This window comes from Vanessa tameamea, chromosome 17 (assembly GCF_037043105.1).
Source record: "Vanessa tameamea isolate UH-Manoa-2023 chromosome 17, ilVanTame1 primary haplotype, whole genome shotgun sequence".
NCBI lineage: Eukaryota > Metazoa > Arthropoda > Insecta > Lepidoptera > Nymphalidae > Vanessa > Vanessa tameamea.
In genome coordinates this window covers 2483319-2502011 of record NC_087325.1, presented here as the reverse complement: position 1 = coordinate 2502011, position 18693 = coordinate 2483319, and the positions used below count along the sequence as shown (strand labels likewise).

General features: G+C 32.0%; 3 protein-coding genes across 4 annotated transcripts in view; 2 read left to right on the top strand and 1 right to left on the bottom strand.

Annotated features, from left to right (window-relative positions):
• Positions 1-11961, top strand: part of LOC113400220 (chloride intracellular channel Clic) — a 30261-nt gene extending 18300 nt beyond the window's left edge. Inside the window, exons 2-8 of one of the 2 annotated variants that reach the window (XM_026639709.2) lie at positions 5816-5917; positions 6295-6459; positions 7224-7363; positions 7836-7938; positions 9374-9484; positions 9755-9823; positions 10520-11961. In XM_026639709.2, the coding sequence (XP_026495494.1) occupies positions 5816-5917; positions 6295-6459; positions 7224-7363; positions 7836-7938; positions 9374-9484; positions 9755-9823; positions 10520-10615 (786 nt within the window). In that variant the 3' untranslated portion in view covers positions 10616-11961. The remainder of the gene's footprint in view (positions 1-5815; positions 5918-6294; positions 6460-7223; positions 7364-7835; positions 7939-9373; positions 9485-9754; positions 9824-10519) is intronic. The other variant, XM_026639710.2, reaches the window with a different exon arrangement.
• Positions 11962-12889: 928 nt separating this feature from the next.
• Positions 12890-18693, bottom strand: part of LOC113400502 (mitochondrial coenzyme A diphosphatase NUDT8-like) — a 90700-nt gene continuing 84896 nt past the window's right edge. Inside the window, exon 2 of the mRNA XM_064217614.1 lies at positions 12890-13583. Coding sequence (XP_064073684.1) covers positions 12918-13574 — 657 coding nt within the window. The 5' untranslated portion in view covers positions 13575-13583 and the 3' untranslated portion in view covers positions 12890-12917. The remainder of the gene's footprint in view (positions 13584-18693) is intronic.
• LOC113400470 (mitochondrial coenzyme A diphosphatase NUDT8) lies at positions 14198-15166 on the top strand. Its single transcript, XM_026640036.2, has one exon. The coding sequence runs from the start codon at positions 14418-14420 to the stop codon at positions 15072-15074; it is 657 nt and encodes a 218-aa protein (XP_026495821.2). The 5' UTR covers positions 14198-14417; the 3' UTR covers positions 15075-15166.

Genomic DNA, 18693 nt, shown 5'->3' with positions numbered 1-18693 from the left:
ACATGCAAATTGTCAATATGAACAAGCTGTTCACGTTTCTGACCCGGTTTCGCGTCTTTCACAATTTATAAGGTCAAGTGTAAAATCCTTTCTATATTGCCAAACTTGTCTTTAGCTATTGTAACCTTTGAAATAACTTCACGACTATTTTAATTACCGTCAGTTATCACCCATTCATATTCTGTAACGATGTCATTTATTTCCTTTGCTGTCACGTCCAGGATAATTGCGAACAAAGTCACCACTTTAGTATTTCATGTCAAGAATTTCCTTTAGCTATTCCATGTACGTAAGCATCGTGAGGCAAGGTCGTGATGTCATTGTCATTACACGCATGACTATACTTTAAGCTGAGATCATCAAAATTTTATAAGCTGGCTTGAATAATAAAGTAAACATAAGGTCAACTCCTTCAGCTGCTACAAATACAACCGTGGAACTAAAATTATAGACAAATTACTTTTTTTATGTAGCTAATACTTAATGCGATTTTTTTATACAGTAGTATTATGAAAAGATAATATTTAATTTCCATTAACATGTTTAAGTATATGTTCAGTCAAGCCCTAAAGCAACAAAAAGCGAACACCGGATATGATCTGATTATGCAATTGTCCACGCCTTTTGACTTCCGGTGCGTTTACCCTACAACATGCCTTTATTCCCTACATAATATTATCTTGAACAGTTCGGTTTGTCAAAGAAAAAATGTAAATCAGCAACCAGTTCCCATTATCATCGCTCACATCCGATGCATGTAACAATAGTTATCAGGTGATCTAACTTTAGACACAACTGCAGTAGCGAGAGTGACTAGCAATCGTAAATCTATCGACGTGTCCGAAACGCGAGGAAGTGTTCGCAGCAATGCGGACGATATCAAATTTCACTTTGACCGAAACGAATCGTCACGCGATATTTCTTTCAGGAGCGTCGAGTAAAACTGAACAAGTCCATTTATCAAACTAAACGCGCGCGCAGACAGTTGTGTTCTATTAAAACATGCGAGATCTTCATTTGTTATTATATCACAAACGGCTTGTTGTAATCGCACTTTCGGTTTATGTCGTCCGTTAAATTGTTACTTATCATTTTATACAAAATGTACTTAAAAACATTCTGTTTTTTTTTAACTTGGAATACTTATGTACATCATTCGTTTTCTCTATTATTCTGCTTTAATGTGTGATAAAGTACAGACAAGTAAAGATATAATGATCTGTAGATGAAATTTCAAAGATATTCAAGCACCTGGAAAGGAAAGACGGGTTGTGCGTAATTAGAGACCACACTTTCACGGTCTGTAAGGTTGGACCGTGGTCAAGTGTTGATTGCTTTCCTCGACTTGGGTCATTGCACTTTTAGAAGCTGGCAAAATCTCTCTTCTATATCTTCCTGATATGTTATTATTTTCATATATATATTAAATAGAAAAGAAGGAACAATATTAATATATTTTTGATAAAATGTGAAACTAACGTCAATAACTTTACGAAAATACTACATTAAAAGTATTTAAGAACAAATATTTTTAAGATTACTGTCTTGTAAATGTATTTACATTCTATAAGTTATGAGGCTGATCGTTATAGATGAAACGAAGTAAGCTCTGTGATGAATTAATCACTTTTTCCTCCTGCATGGATAAAAATTCTCATTTAACATATGTGTGGTATATGGGCTGCTTTCATTTTCATGAAACTGAAAGTGCATATATGTTCGGGTAATGTGTACAATGTCGTTGACTTGAATGTTTGTTTTGCCACGCCTGGTTGGTTCTTTGCTGTCTTATCCTATCGTGTTTCGATGCCGCTCTTATTCGGTGTTGCAATTTATTTTGTTTTCAGCCGGTCTCAGCAGCGACGCGTCGCGCACCGTTACTTCCTTGTATTCTTACGGCACGACGTTCAACTAGTTTATTGTTACAAACAACGCGAGCGGCTTATATTACATTTTCTCAATACTATTCGAAAATATTTTTCTGTTTTCGGATCTCAAAAACTTCTTGGAATATGAAAGACTCAATTACTCATTGATATTATTTGATTTTAATTGCCATTTTAGTCACAGAACGTTACTTTTAAGAGTAATAAATATTATATAAACTTTAACAACAAATTTCGTAAAGTAATTTTTAGGGATAAAACTAATTGTGGTTATGTACCACATGTACTAAATTAAACTTAAGCCCTTTTAAGATTCAGAATAAAAAAGAATGTAACTTTGTCGCAAATGCCAGTAATAATACTGGCATTTATCTAAACAACTGATAAAATACATACATGAATAACATCGTAGCTTGTACCAAATATAACGTTGATGTAATGAGCGTTCAAGGATATTTTATTGTCAAAATATTTATTTCCAATGAATTTCGAAAACTGTGCATACATTTCCAATGAGGAAGTGTGTTAAGTTACAGTTTTACACGAATGCCATCGTAAAATATTCATTCCCTGTGAAATAATTGGTATGTGTTGAATATCTTGGCTACGAGCCATCAGGTAAATAATATATTCAGTCATTATGTGACCGATTATAATACAAATTACATCACAATTCAATCAGGCGTTAAGCTGGCATGCAAATATGAGAAAGGACGCTCAACAGATTTTCATGGCTCAACCGTGACCATTGTCAATTGAATAGTCTACGGTTTCTAATCGTAAATACAGTATACACGCGGGTACGTCATGTTCTATGTCTGTGCGTTACGCGCCATTGCTTCACCTAGTTTCTTTTCTGTCCAGTCGTTGGTTGTGAAAACACCATAATGTGTAACTAACTACAGTTTATTAGAAGTTTCTAGAGGTTACGTTAATCCTTCTAACCTTTTCTGGCCTGACTTTTTCCACTGTATGAACTTTTATCATCGTTTTAGCTATTTCAAATCCAACAGGTAAGTTTATATAAGATTTGTAATAGGTTTTATAAACTTTTAAAAATAAATAAATATCACTTACAGCCTTCTGCCCTGAAGCACAATATTTTTTTTTTTCATAATTTGTTTTTTTGATACACCATTGAATGGAGTCCATGCTTTTAATTGATTGGAGATCTTTATCCTGTCAGGTATATATTCCATAACTGCTACTAGATATGATGATTCCTTCGCATCATAATTGTTTTCAAAAATCTCATCAAATCTCGTATGCAATGAACTAGATTATCTAGGTTCTAAGAAGCGTAGCATGCAAATGAAGACAACGACCACGTTTGATATAAACATATATGCTCGTCCCATAATAACTAGAAAACGTATCAGCATCTTGGTAAAACTACAGCATTATATCCTACAACTTAGCCACTTAGATGTCGTTTAGACGCGTATTGTTTATGTGTTTATGCATCGTGACCATTAGACCATAACGTTAAGAATAGAGAAAACACACATTTCCAGTAAATTATAAATTGTTTCAACTGTCTGGTATATGAATTATTTAAAAAAATATATATATGCGCATTTTTTTTTAATTATTTTATCGCAAAGGTATCGCTATCTAATCCCGTATGTCTTTTTTTTTTTAATAAAATGAAGTTTAAGAAATGTATTTAAACAAATAGTTACCATGTTATTATTTTTAAATTTCGATATGAAATTTTAAAGGAAAAATCGAATTGGAATTTGCTTGGAACTTTCTGTGTTTTAATTCATTAATATCCGTTTAGTATATATAATGCTATTCGATTGTCCACTTAGCGATTGTTATAAAGTTCAATCGAGGTGAATCGATTATCGATATTCGGAGTAGCTAACTAGCTGCTTCGAAAATTTAAATTATTATAAACTATCCTAAATAATATTAAATTTTAATTTTTGTAGAATGAATTAAAGTTAATGAAGAAAACATTGCCAATTTCTAATTTCACACGTCTGTGGGTGTACTAGAAAGTTGTTCTAATCAACGCATATTCAGCCCTTTGACCTCGAATCCGGGCAAGTCTGACTCATGAAGAGCTTACAAAGAGCCCTCACATTATCGCACGTGTGGGCATATAAAAAGCCGATGAGTAATAAATATATAAAGTAATTGGATCGTTTTACACTAAACTGCTTAAACGATAAATCAAGTGGCAAATTTGTATTACACAGGATAACTTGTATACAGTCCATTACTTAAAATTATTCTAAAGAATGAAGTCATTTATTGTATAAGTATAAAAATTACGTCTCGTTATTAATATGCCATTTTATCTAATAGGTAATAATTCACTGCGATACTCCATCGTTTTCTAGAAGACATGATTTAAAAGTGCATATTTTTAGATGCAGGATTGAGAATTTTTGTCAGATCACTTTTTTACGGTACTTTCCACAAACTTGATTGTAAAACGTGGTAAGACGACAATCCTCGATTGCTAAATAAACGCGAATGAAGTCGAGAATAAATACTATTGTAAAAGATAAATTCTTCAATTCGCCATTATCGAATCACTTTCTATTGAATTGCTGAAGGAAAAGCTCGTTTCTATAATCGTTCAATGTTCTAATAAAGTAAAAGTTAATAACTGGTTCATCGGATTTTATTTTATCGGATATTTCACGTAACCTATCGTTCTGTTTTACTATTACGATTATAGCGTTTTCTGGGTATGATTTTAGTTCCAATTTCATAAGATAGTGCTTAAAAGCTAAGAATAAATATGTGCGCTAATTTACTATTTTTAATCTTACGACTGAAAATTCCTTTCATAGGAAACTACATTTTTTTAAAGACGATACCAAATATATTATCTTCTATACTTGGTTCTGTTTTTAAAATACCTCTTCATGTCTTGATTTCCAACTGTACAAGTGACAGCCCTAAGAATATCTTTATTCATTTTTGTATTCATACTCAACAGCTACAGTTACACATGTATGTATGAACCCTATAAAGTTCCAATAGTTTTATGAAATTGTTTAACCTCGTATAGTGTACATTCGCTTTCCATGTAAACTCAAAGTAATTTTGAATCGTCATGTTACAATATTGAATTAAAAATAATACCACCTGTTCGGAATAAAGATACCGCTGGGAAGAACTGGCGAGAAAACTACTATTTTACACTAATATACATAGATATGTATGTAAAAAATATGTAAATAGATTAAATTAGATTATTATTTATCCTGCTTGACAATCCACGAATACCACTAAACGTATAATTTGTGTAGTCTGTACAGTGTTTAAGAAAATCGCTGATGTATGTATGTGACTTAAATCTTTGTGAAGTCGTTACATTCGGTCACGGGGTATCGTGTCACGAAACAATGGTGTCATGAATATTCAATGAAGGTCTGCATCTTACGTTCGCTTTGACGTTGGAAATAGCTTCTATTAGACTGGATGCTGTTTACTTGTTTAGTGAATACATTACGCCATCATTTTACTGTTTCTATGTTCTATGTACATCTTGTTTTGGTAAACGCTCTTTAGATTCGTGCGTTATGTGTCTGTATGGCGTCATTAGGTATATAATTTGACTGATGTTGTCAAATTTTTGAAAATATAATATGTTGCCAAATTATAACTTAACTATACGAACAATATTGGGGTCGGAATCTATTCAACTATTTCCTAATTGTTAAGACGTTGATTTAATGGCACAAAACTTTGCGGTGGTCTAAACTCTAAAGAGTTTACATTAAAGCAACCGAACGATTTATTGTAAGCTATGGTCTACTCTAATCGTACCCATACACGCAATCATGTATCTAATAGATCTACTGCCGATGAATATAAGATCATTGACCTAAAAAATGATTGAAATGTAGTCTTATAAAGTGAGGTGCTACGTGATAAATAATTAACAGTTTTTATTTTATTTGCAGGCATCCACTATCGATGGCCGGCGGAAGGGAGCGTGTCTTTTCTGTCAGGAGTATTTCATGGACCTTTACCTCTTGGCAGAGCTCAAAACTATAAGTTTAAAAGTAAGTATTTATTTTATAAAATCGTAAAGAAACTTATAAATGTAATTAACAAAGTGAGCCGTATTTTTAATGTAAAGTTTATCAGTGATATTTGTTCTACCGCCTAGTACGTACTGTTTTGTGTTGTTGCGTTAAAGTGATCTGAGCTACTAACAAAGAATTTAAAAAAATATTACGGATAGAAGCAAAATTTGTTATCAAGTAAATGAATGCCTATTTATTATTACTTTTATAATATTTTTGGGTAGAATTCATCATTCACCAACAAGCTGCTCATTTGCTTCAGTAGCTTCTGCATTTACTACTCTTAAAGGTTAAGTTGATTCAATTTCCATATAACTTTTACCATATTTTTAAAAATAAATATTATACTACAGGTGACAACAGTCGACATGCAAAAACCGCCACCAGATTTCCGCACCAACTTCGAGGCCACGCATCCGCCAATCCTCATTGACAACGGTCTGGCTATACTAGAAAATGAGAAGATCGAACGGCATATTATGAAATCTGTTCCCGGTGGACACAATCTGTTTGTACAGGTCAGGAAACATACATACAAAAATAATAAGAATTAAATAATATTATCTCTTTTTAAGATTATCACATTAAATAAGAAATGAATGCTACACATAATGGCAGGCTAATCACAATGAATATATTTAATGAATATGATTTATAATAGGTTTTCTGGAAGAAATCCCTTATAACTTATCAACACGAGAAGAACCTAACCGATGGCCCCATAAGTATAAATACTAAAATGTACCAAATCTGTCTAGTCATTTAAGAGAATAAAAATACCACTCATGAATTTTAAAATATCAATATAACTTCAAAGATGAATCGATTTATCTTTGACATATAATTCTAGAGATTCATCAAATTTTATTGTTACAACGGTGACACCAATTAATAACCATATTAACGTTTTTGGCGTCATTCTGCAAACATTAAGTGCTGTGAACTAGTTTATTGGGACGTGTTTTATCATCAAACCAGTTCTCGATTGCATTATAAAGATGTAACTCGTCGAGACTAGAATTGTGTTATATTTATGTAATAGGTCAAGAAGTTAATATTATCGACGATGCATTAAATTTAGATGAGTCAACATAATGGCCTTATTATGTTTTCATTACTTAATTTATATATATTTCGAGCTTGGCTTCTGGTCTTCGTGAATATTATCTGCATTATATTTATTAATTATGGTCTGGTAATTTTTGTAATAAGTTGGGATACGATGTCGGAAGACTTACATTTCAATCCAATAATTTATGGAAAAAAAATAATTTCACATCAGGACAAGGAGGTGGCGTCGTTGATCGAGAACCTGTATTCGAAGTTGAAACTGGTGTTGGTGCGCAAAGACGAGCAGAAGTCCGCTTCGCTGCGCGCGCACCTTCAGCGCATCGATGCACTGCTTGAGCGCAGGGGGACCAGGTAAACTACACAGATTTTCCTTGCAAACATTCGCGAGAGATTCGCGTTCTTTATTAAACATATTTGTAGAACAAATAATAATAAATGTATGATATATTGCTTCGAGCATGAATATATATATGTATAAAAAAGAGTGCGCTCAACTCAGCACGTACGTGAAAGTAAAATTTTGTCAGTTTTGTTTTGAAATCTGTAGAGGTAGCACTCCAATTTGACCTTGATATTTGACTCTTATCATACCGAAAGAAGCTCCACTTAAAAATGTACGTGACAAATAAAAATAAAATTTTGAGGAAATGTGCATATCGTTCTTGCAATAACAAAAATACAACGTATATCTTATAATGAATGATTTATCTTGAGTTTCCACGTATCTTTGATTTGAATATACTAACTTTGAAATTGTGTCGTATCGGTTCTCGAGTTTCGTATTCGTTTTCTAGTTGGAATTTAACAAAGACCTCATCGACAGATTCTTAACCGGAGACACGATGTGCTGCTTCGACTGCGAGCTGATGCCGCGCCTGCAGCACATCCGCGTCGCCGGCAAGTACTTCGTCGATTTTGAAATACCGGTAAGAACCACGGATTACATTTTTGTTGCTTTAAAAAAGGCTGCCATAAAATTGATTATCAATGGGCTATTCTGAAGAAACTCACCGCATAACACGAGTGTGAAATGTCCGAATGTGACATTGATTTATAATTATTATACAATTTATAGGATACAAATAATAAATTGGACTATCATCTAAGTTTTCACCTCACCGGTTGTGGTTTGTTGTTGAGTGGAATACGAAGTGAATTCTAACAGAATCGAACTGAACGGCCTTTGGGCATGTTCGTCTTTACTACATATTTATCAAAGACAAATGCCCGCAAACACTAATTATTATTTGTATTTGAAGAGTTCCGATTCGCATGGTGAGTCCAAAGCAATGACAAGTAAATGGGATGAAAGCAATAACAGGTCCAATTTTCAGTTTGTATAAATATAACAAATAGAATTAATATTGTTCGTCACCTCGTATGAATAAGTTTTAAGTTTTTGTACGTTGTAATCAAGTAATTCCTTCAATTAGGTACATTACTATCTCCATTGTGGTATGATGTCTAGTGGATAAAATACGTGAACCTTGATAGAAATTTGCGAATTTGATTGAAGCCGCTCCGAGTTTTCTGTTTATCCAAATCTTGATCGGTGTTAAGGAAAGAATCGTAAGCAAGCTTGCCCGTTTTGGAAGAAATTCTCAAACACATGTGGTTACGCTTGGTGATTACGAAATCGCGTTGGAGCAGCTTAATGGATTTACTAACGTAACCTTTAATTTGTGGTAGGACTTTGTACGAGCCCGGCTGAGTAGGTACCAACCACCTATCAGATATTCTACCACCAAACAATAGTTAGTATTGTTGTGTGCCGTTTTGAAGGTTGAGTGAGCCAGTGTAACTACAGGCACAAGGGACGTAACATTTTAGTTTCCAAGGGTGGTGGCGCATTGGCTATGTAAAGTATAGTCAATTTTTCTTATGACGCCAATTGGCAAATGGCCCATTATTCCGTCAGCGTACCTATATTCTCAAGAGGACAAGACGGTTTTACGCAGCAGTGCGACTAGTTTTACTGTTTTTATAACTCTAAACTTGGTGTCATCAAGTTACCTAGAGCTTAATGACTTCATCAATTTTGACAATTAAGGTCGTCTTACATTCTAAGTGTCGAGTATCATAGATAATTTGACGTAACCTAGAGTCCGGTTATTTTCAGAGTTGATTTGTACTTCACGATGTGTTTCGTTCTGTAGGCGAATTCTTGTTATTTTCTTAATACTGATAGTTCTTTTACTTAGTATTGAAGTGTACAGTAGTGTTTATATGGATTCTAAATCAAATAAATTATATTTGTGCTAATAAAAACCATCGGTTAGCTTTTGAAAGTACCTAAAAATGTTAATGCTGCACCTAAAAATGTTAATGCTGCACCTAAAAATGATTAATTTTATTTTCCAGACGAGTTTCCGCGCTCTCTGGCGTTACATGTACCACATGTACCAGCTGGACGCGTTCACACAGAGCTGCCCCGCCGACCAAGACATCATCAATCACTACAAATTGCAACAGGTACGTCGCAACCTTAACAGATAAAACATAATTCCCTAAACAAATCCAATACGTCAAACCATTGACAATTTTTTTTATTAAATCTTAATATTGGACACAAGTCCAACTTATTTTATCTATCCATATGGTAGCTATTTTTATTTTTTACCTATTCCTTAATTTTATGTAGACCTTGATTGTATTTTATGTCCAATACTATCACTGAACAACAAAATTTCGGGTATCATTTTTCTATTCTCTATTTTCTATCCATGTTACTATCGGCTGCAGTTATCTACAAAAGGTTTGATCTTGTCACCGACGCTGACAAGGCAACGCAAAGAGGACGCTGCGACGACGGTACGTTGCGTGGTTGTGACGTCGCGAAACATTGTGTACATAGATCATAATAAAAAAAAAGTTTTTACGCCTTGCAATAACCTACATTAAACATAACTGGCAACATAAGTAATGGCCGTAATAAAAAAATGAGGGTATTTTGAAAATGTGACGCACAAGTTTTCACAAATCACAGAACATTGCTTATTGACAGATTAATTCCATGCCTGCTGTGATGTATCTTCATTCATAACGTTGGTTGCGGTTTATTGATGTGATAACTTTATTGTATTAACTATTTAGTACTATTACTGTTTTTTTTTTTTTTAATTATGAATTATTATGTAAGATTATACTGTAAATATTCAAGGTAATCTCATTGTCTGACTTTGTTATCGATTGGTTTATTATTCGATAAATAATGTTTAGCATTTTTGTATCGATAAATTCTTATCTAATCGATTTCACTTGCACGTAAATGATAAAAAAAGAATTTCGCAAAAATGTTTTCTTGTGTATATGTAATTTTAAAATTATATAACTTTGAAGATTGTATATAATTCACAGAGTATCGTCTCGACAGGCACTTCATACCGAACCGGTCATAGCTTTCAACTCAAATTAATTTTGTAAATTGTTGATTCCATAGTTCCTGGCAAGATTTCTTGATTTAGATATTTATAATTGTTTTAGTAATTTATGACTCGTATGTTACAGGCGCTAAAGATGAAGAAACATGAAGAACTCGAAACGCCAACGTTTACGACGTCCATCCCTATCGACGTCAATGATTCGAATAACTCCGAACAGTAGAACGATAGATGAGCAAAAACTGACCCTCGGTACAATAGGCTTTAAGCTGAATTTTTATTGTTACTGCTTTGCCAATAGTAATTAAAGTCCTTTCCTTAGGAGTTTACCGAGGATCCAATTCATATCACTCCTATGTGATATCTCTTCCTGCACCTTACTCAAGTTGCGACGAGATTTGGGTGAAAAAGTATTTTTTTTGTAATTTTTTATAAGTTTTGACGTTGATTTTAAATACGGTAAATCTAAAAGATTGAATAGTTTGGTGCAATTAAAATTATGAAATTGATGGAATCATGTTGTTATGGAAGATTGTTATAAAGCGGCTCTTTGAATATGATTGAAATGATAATGTAAGTCTGATTTCCAAGTTCCGATCCTCTTAAATTTTCTTTCTCGTTAACACGAGATGTTGTTGTGGCCATTTTGATTGGTTATAATTTAAACAGCTCTTATTTATAAAAACATTGGCTGAGGTTATTTTGTTACTCTACTAGCAACACTCACCTTAAAATTATTCTCTTGTATTTATATAGAGGTTGTTTTTTTATATTTTTAGCTCGGCATTCAAACAACGAAATCACATTTGGATTATTGTGTTATATTCACAATTTAACCTTTGGCTTACAGTATTCATTTTTCAACCATCTTAGTTTAGATTTTAGTTAAGAACTTCGGCCATTATGAACACCTCTGCCTGTACGGTTTGGTAATTGCAACAATTATTATTCTTACTTATATTTATCAATATAAAGCATATTGAGTGCTCTTGCCTGCCTCAAAGTTACCTTTTTTGAAGGTAGTATTTAAGTACTTATCTTTTATACATAGATTCAATCTTAATATGTATGTGTTTAGAACATAATTACATAAGTTGTCAATAATATGCATAATTTAAAAGCACTAATTATTCTATGTACACCATATGATAGTAAATTATTTTTCATTAGATTGAGTAATTAAATAGTGATGGGAATCACATTTGTTTTAACATCATTTAAACCATTGGTGTATCGATATGTATAGCTTTTATAATTCATGCTTGATTATTTGTATTGTAATCAATTTTGTATGGAAATATGTTTCAAATCTTTCAGCTATGTTTTACGACCCTGTTGACTTCCAACATAAATGCTTTAAAAATTGACCACCTGAATATAATCCCCGAAAGTTATTATAAATTTTTATTTTAAACATTATAGATTATTTTGTGAATCATTTATTATTTATAGTACACAATAGACAAGGGCGAGAGACATCAACATGTCAATTGGACAATGTATAAAATATTAATACTAGATTTTAATATAATGTTAAGGAATAAACCTGGATAAATATTATTATTTTTTTATTTGTGTTTTATTTTTTTCCTTTTGTTCATTTTATTTTTATACAGTTAAAACCGTTTATGGCGACATCGTTTAGAACAACATATCGGTTATATTGACCAAAATCAAAAGTCCCGGCTGAATGCTATATAACTGTCTTATCAAAAATATTGCTTTGTACGACATTGCTTACTACGAAATACCGTATTAAACGACCACATTTGGCTAATGTTTTTGGAGAATTATATCTGTAGAACAACCAGCTGAGTCGTATTGTAAACAATAACTACTGAAGGAGAGGAGTGCATTGATGTAGATAGGTCCATTGCGATTTGTGCACCGGCTACGAAAGATGATATTGTACGAGAAGTTCAAGAAGAAAAAGACGAACTGATGAACAATTTACAGTGGCAACTTTGAATGATGGTCTCAATGCTGTTAGTGTATTACGCAAGATTGTTCTTTTTAATTAACAGTTTCACATGCATTATAACGATACACTGATTAAACTCCAAAGTGAATTACAAAATGCGTATACAAGACAGAAGTGTTCCGAATTAAAATTACAGATTTTATGCATAGAGGAAAATGACATTGATCTTTCTCAATATGTATACGTTTTGATTGAAATAAACGAAATATAATTTAATTTCATACATTAATATACATGTTTTGCCTATTAATACCTATGACCTACACATTCAATAATACCACTTCATAAAAAAAAAAGCATCACCGGTTGTTACGACTATCGGTTTTTACGACTAAATATGAGTAGTCCCTTCAATGTCGTTATAACAGATTTTAACTGTATTTTCAAAAAAAAATTGTTATATGTGCCATCATTGAATTATTTCTTTTTTGTAATGATTAAACTTGTGTACAATTCTTAAATAAATTTCTTTTTTGTAATGATTAAACTTGACAATTTATGTGTCTGAAAATAAATTACAATTTATTTTCCTATTCAACAAACATCAATTTATATCTTTAATATCGATTTTTTTTTTCATCCAATCGTTTCTATAGACATCTATAGGTAACAAACAGCTCAAGAACATATGAGTTATATAAGCAGTTAAGCCCCAAATTTTATGTTCATCGGCAATAAATACTGGCAGAATGAATCCATTAGAAAACTGAGTATGATATTGGTTTTTAGGATCACACAGGTTTTCAATGGGAACAGCAAACACTTCTTCTACCTCGTCATTATTTTGGCACAAATCCTCTTCCTTTAAATCTGCAACACAACCAATAACTGGTGTAATCATTATTTTATTGTCTCTACCGGGCAAAGCTGGACCACAACCCCATATATCTATCTTTTCCGGTGATAAACCTATTTCCTCTCTTGTCTCTCTTAAAGCAGTCTCTATTGGTGTCTCGGCTTTATCAGTTTTACCTCCAGGAAAAGATATTTGTCCACTGGCGCTCTTTAAGTTGGCTGATCTCACTGTATAAAGTAAAGTTGTGATATTATTTACACGACAAAAAGGAACTAAGACGGCAGCAGTCGCTGAAGGCTGTTTTCCTCTTTTGTTTAGTGGCAAACGAAATTTCTTTAAATTTGTCATGCATCGCTCACGAGATGCAAGTGAAAAAAGATTCTGAAACGAAGACGAAGCACTCATATTAAATTTGTATATAATAAAAGTAAAATAGTAATAATATATAGGTAATTAAATTTATTCCCCACTTTCCAAAAAAACTATCATAATGACAGCTTCCACTATCAAAATAACAGTCAATTTAAGACCTGTCATCATGTCAACATTAGTAATTACTTTACTCTGTATTTTGTATTTATGGAAAGTTTAGAAATACTGTTTGAACCATATATCTCTAAATATTATGTATGTAACAAAAAATATAAGAAAAAGAGAAATCCTGGCTACTTTCCAATTCATCGTAAATATTCATTTTATAGAATATAATAAATTATTTTTGTAGCCAATCTTACGACACTTATGTTATCATAATTCAAGATAAAAATGACATATAAGTTGAGCATCTCTTAAAAATAATTAATAAAATGGCTTTTATTTTATTTTTAATAATAATCAAGAGTTAAGACTACTTTTACTAACTCTACTACACGTATACACTATACAGCTGATTTTGACAATGCTTGACACTTTCCACTGATCACTCATCATTACATAAATACGTCTGTCTGTTATACTTGAACCTTTTTTAAATTACTTGTTACTTCTTGTTAGTTCTGCTTCTTACTTAATTCGGTTTTGTTTATAATAAATGTTATAACCTAAGTATAAAGGTATATAGTAAGTTGATTTCCTGTGGTTCATTAACAGTTTATATCCTATCGGTTATCATCACATTGTAATACAATATAATGTATAATCAGTATTTATTTTGTCATAGAAACGAACAAAGTTCAAAATAATTTTTTTGTACTAAAATTTTCTATGACGTTTTTTTAGTGCCTTCAGAAGTGTTAATAGGTGTTAACGATGTCTTTATCTCCACACATTTTGCTGTCAAATTTAGCGCGCGAGAGGTGTGTAGCTAAATTAAAAGATTTACCAGCGTTTATAAGATCAGATGTAGAACCAAAAGTAAAAGCTGCTGTTCTGGTGCCACTTTTCGAGCGAAACGGAGAATTACATATTTTGTACACACTCCGGTCATCGAATTTGAAAAGTCACAGTGGTCAAGTATCATTCCCAGGTGGAAAAATAGATGAAAATGAGAAAGTAATAGATGCTGCTTTACGAGAAACATATGAAGAAATTGGAGTCCCTGGAAATTCAGTTGATGTCTGGTGTGAGATGTCTCCAGTTCAAGGTCGTGATCGAAACATACTGATAACTCCAGTGGTTGGTGTAATAAAGAATCTTATTTTCAATAACTTAAATCCTAATATACATGAAGTTGAAGAAATTTTCTCAGTACCAATATCAACATTTTGCAATACTGCTAATCAAGCTCACTTAAAGTATGAAGGTATATTATTACCAGTATATTTACATGGCAAACACAAAATATGGGGAATTACTGGATACATAACTCACTTTTTTCTTCAATGCTTTTTACCGAGTGATTTGTATAATGTAGATTTCACTCGAAAGGGTTACAAGTTAGAGGAACTTATGCCATCAAAATTATAACTTTAATGACTTTAAAATGTATATAATACATTGTTGGTCATTTGAAAAGTTTGTAATTCAAATGATTAAATATCTTATTATTTTTAATTTTTGGAAATGTAGAATTTATATACCTAAGGCATAAAGTAATAGTAATAAATTGTAGTAATAATTACTGTGATAAATTCTATTTTTCTATTGTTTATAGTACAATATTTTACAAAGTTTTATTAATATAGAAGAATTATTTTATTTAATATTACAATAGAAATCAATATTTTACAATGGATAAAATTTAACTTTATTGGTGGATTGAAAAATGTTTATGGAATAATAAAATTTTATTTTTATGAATCTTTTTTATTTGTTACACATCTTCCATTTATCTTGAAATTATTTGTATTGCCAGAATAAATAATTAACCTGAAAAAAATAATTAATACTTTAGTATTTAATATAAGTGTCATTTTATTTTTTATATTAGTTTTTGATCTCCTTTTGTACCTAAATAGCAATATTTCACAGAAACGAATAGGAAGTTTATGCGATTTATTGCTATCGAGATATCAACATCACATTAACATGAACAAAATATTTATGTTTTATATACAAACATAAATATTTTCATTATTCACATAAAAACCTTTGAAAATTAAAAAAAAAAGTATTATGTATTTATTGCCTTCTGTATATACATTCAACACAATATTATAACAAAAAAAAACCTGTCCTATTCAATTCATTTTGCTCATGGCCAGAGTCGAATTTAAAGGAGTGGAGGGCCTAGGGCCACAAAGGCGTGGAGGCCCTAGGGCCACAACGGAATGGAGGCCTTAGACCAACAGAGGAGACCCTAATAATTATATTATGAATTAATTAGAATATTTTATTGTCAGTCAGTAAGCTATAATTTATTTATATATAATTTATGTATAAGTAACTTTCAAAATAGTAATTAGTAGTAGTCTGTTGTGTGGGACCCTCCGTTAAGGAGGCCCAAGGGCAGTTGCCCCGGTTGCCTTCCCTTAAATCCGGCCCTGTTCATGGCTCAGACAAATTTAAAATAGAATACAAAATGATAGAATATAGATTATCTTACAAATCTTACTTACGTATCTTAATTATAACTTAGGGTATAAAATTTTATTCTGACTAAAGGGTCTACTTCAATGCAAATCCATTTAAGGCAAAATACTGAACAACGTGTAACATAACTTTACTACATGGAAAATAATTAATAACCATCAAATCGATATCTTCGTGAAATAGTAAAAATAATAAGGATATATATACCGAAAAGAAACCTATCCTTTTAATGTTTCGCATAAATCTTCCTTTATTACAAATAGATCTTTGTTAAAGAATTGCTTGAAGTACTTTGCATGGCATTTGAATTCACATAAATTGTTGTAATTCTTTCCATCCGATGCACATAGAGGTAAGTATATTCTTGTGCAGGGACACTTTGAAGCCCACGATATGCTGGGGTCTGGTAAACAGACACACGATGTCAGCATGATCGCCAGAAAGGAAACTAAAAAGAAAAAAATATATTATTCATAAAAAAAAATTGTGTTTACGAGTGGAGTATGGAGTAACATTAAAACACATGTTCGACTCAACCGGCCTTAACTTCAATGTAGAACGATTCATATAAAACAGTCCTACTTTGAAGTTGAGGTTCTCTTGAGGTTTTTCCTATACTCTCTACAGCAAGATTTAACTAGACTAGGCCAGAGCCAGATCATCCCCTACTGCAATTTGCGCGGAACATTGTAGACACGATTTCCATTTTCTAAAATCAGATTTTTTATTCTTTAACAATTAACATCAGCAACTCAAACCAACGGAATCTTCGGCAAAATATTTTTTCTTAAAATTAAAATAAAAATCCTTAATTGATGCACTTTAATCGCAAAGCCATATTTATCGGTAATGATTAATCTAGCAAGGTCCACGACGGATATCCAATTATCCACCTCTTAAATCCTTATTACAACAAATATAAAACAATTAAGTTTGAAATTTAAGTTAACTATACAGGTACAAGAATATTTTCCTATTTTTTATTTTTATTTCAACATTTTGTCAATATGTCTATCGATTTAGGAACACCAGAAAAGAAGAAGGTATTATAAAGTTACAAAATTTGGTTAAAAATTATTAGCAATTTTTTTAACTTTCCGATAATCGTTAAAACTATAATATGAAAACGGTCAACACCTTACTGCTTTAAAATTAACGACATTAATGAAACTAACCCAAGTAAAGGCAAAGACAACCTATAATTAGAGAAAAAACGCACTAAAACGATTATATAAAAATATCTTACCGACTCTGTAATCCATTTGATATTTTTTTCTACTAACGTCGACACACTAATGGCGAATAACTTTCACTGCGACATTCTGACTTGTGTTTTATATATTCGCTAAAGGTTTTATCTATTTCGCTTCCGTTTGATAATCCAAAGGTTAATAAAAGTAAACGATTAACGACCTGGATCTTCAAGTGTTAGCAATAAACATGAACATCTCCGGTACTTAACTGTACTGGTCGTTTCTATTGTTTTTTTATCGGCAGGCGTTTTTTTGTTTCATACGCATAAATTATTTGCAATTTGTAGTCTCATGCGTACCTGTGATGCATGGTAAGATTATATTACTTTACATATTGTTGTATCGGTTCTTTACCTAGATTTTTATTCGAATGAGATCATTAAAATACGTCAAGAATAATTGTCAAAATAAATTTTGGATAGATATATCAATATTGATTAAATTCAATGGTAATGAAGGTTAAACTTTTACTTTCAATTTCTCCGTTATGTTAGAATCAACATTGTGAATCAAAATATGCTTTATAAATAACGATGAAAACATTTTGAAAAAAATACATTTCGTTTCAAGACTACGTTCACAAGTTATTCTCAAGAGTCCTCAAATGACGCATTACAAACAGGTGTTTCGACTTGCAGCCTCCAATAAAATCGGCAAGCGGCAGTACTATGAATCACATATGTAACACTACGACAGGTTATACAGGGAGAAGGCTGCTAGTATGTTGGTTCACACAGCCATCACAAAACCGGTCCTCGAGACCGAATATAGCGTAGAAGATATTCTAGTGTCTATATATGTGTACAAACAGAGTTGCCCACTCTATTCCCTTTCGATAGGGGATCTATAGGGGATATATTCGGAAATCCGTCGTGAACCAGCACGCCTCTACCTGGACCATATACTACCATGGACAGAAATATATAAAATCTCACTTCCTAACTCCGAGTTGCTACTGAGATATTCTTAACAATAAACTTGATTTTGGCTTGAGCCGGAATTTGAATTCAGAAACTCAAAATATTAAACAGATAAAAGCTAACTACTTGATTAACGAGGCAGAGTAACATCAAAGTGAGATTTAGTGTACTACTGAACAGGAATTTCAATTTAAATGATAAAAAAACAAATTAAATTTTTTATATGAAAAATCTTTCTGATTTTTATAAGCTTCTTTTATTTAGTTTAAAGTTCTTTTATTTATTTTTATTAATTCGCAGTTCATCTGTGTTAAACTTATCAGGCGACCCTCATGTCTGAAGTGAATTCGTTGATATGAGTGTTTTGTAAATAAATATAAG

Excerpts from the sequence above, each read along its gene's own strand:
- LOC113400470 (XM_026640036.2), top strand. The coding sequence starts at position 14,418 with ATGTCTTTATCTCCACACATTTTGCTGTCAAATTTAGCGCGCGAGAGG.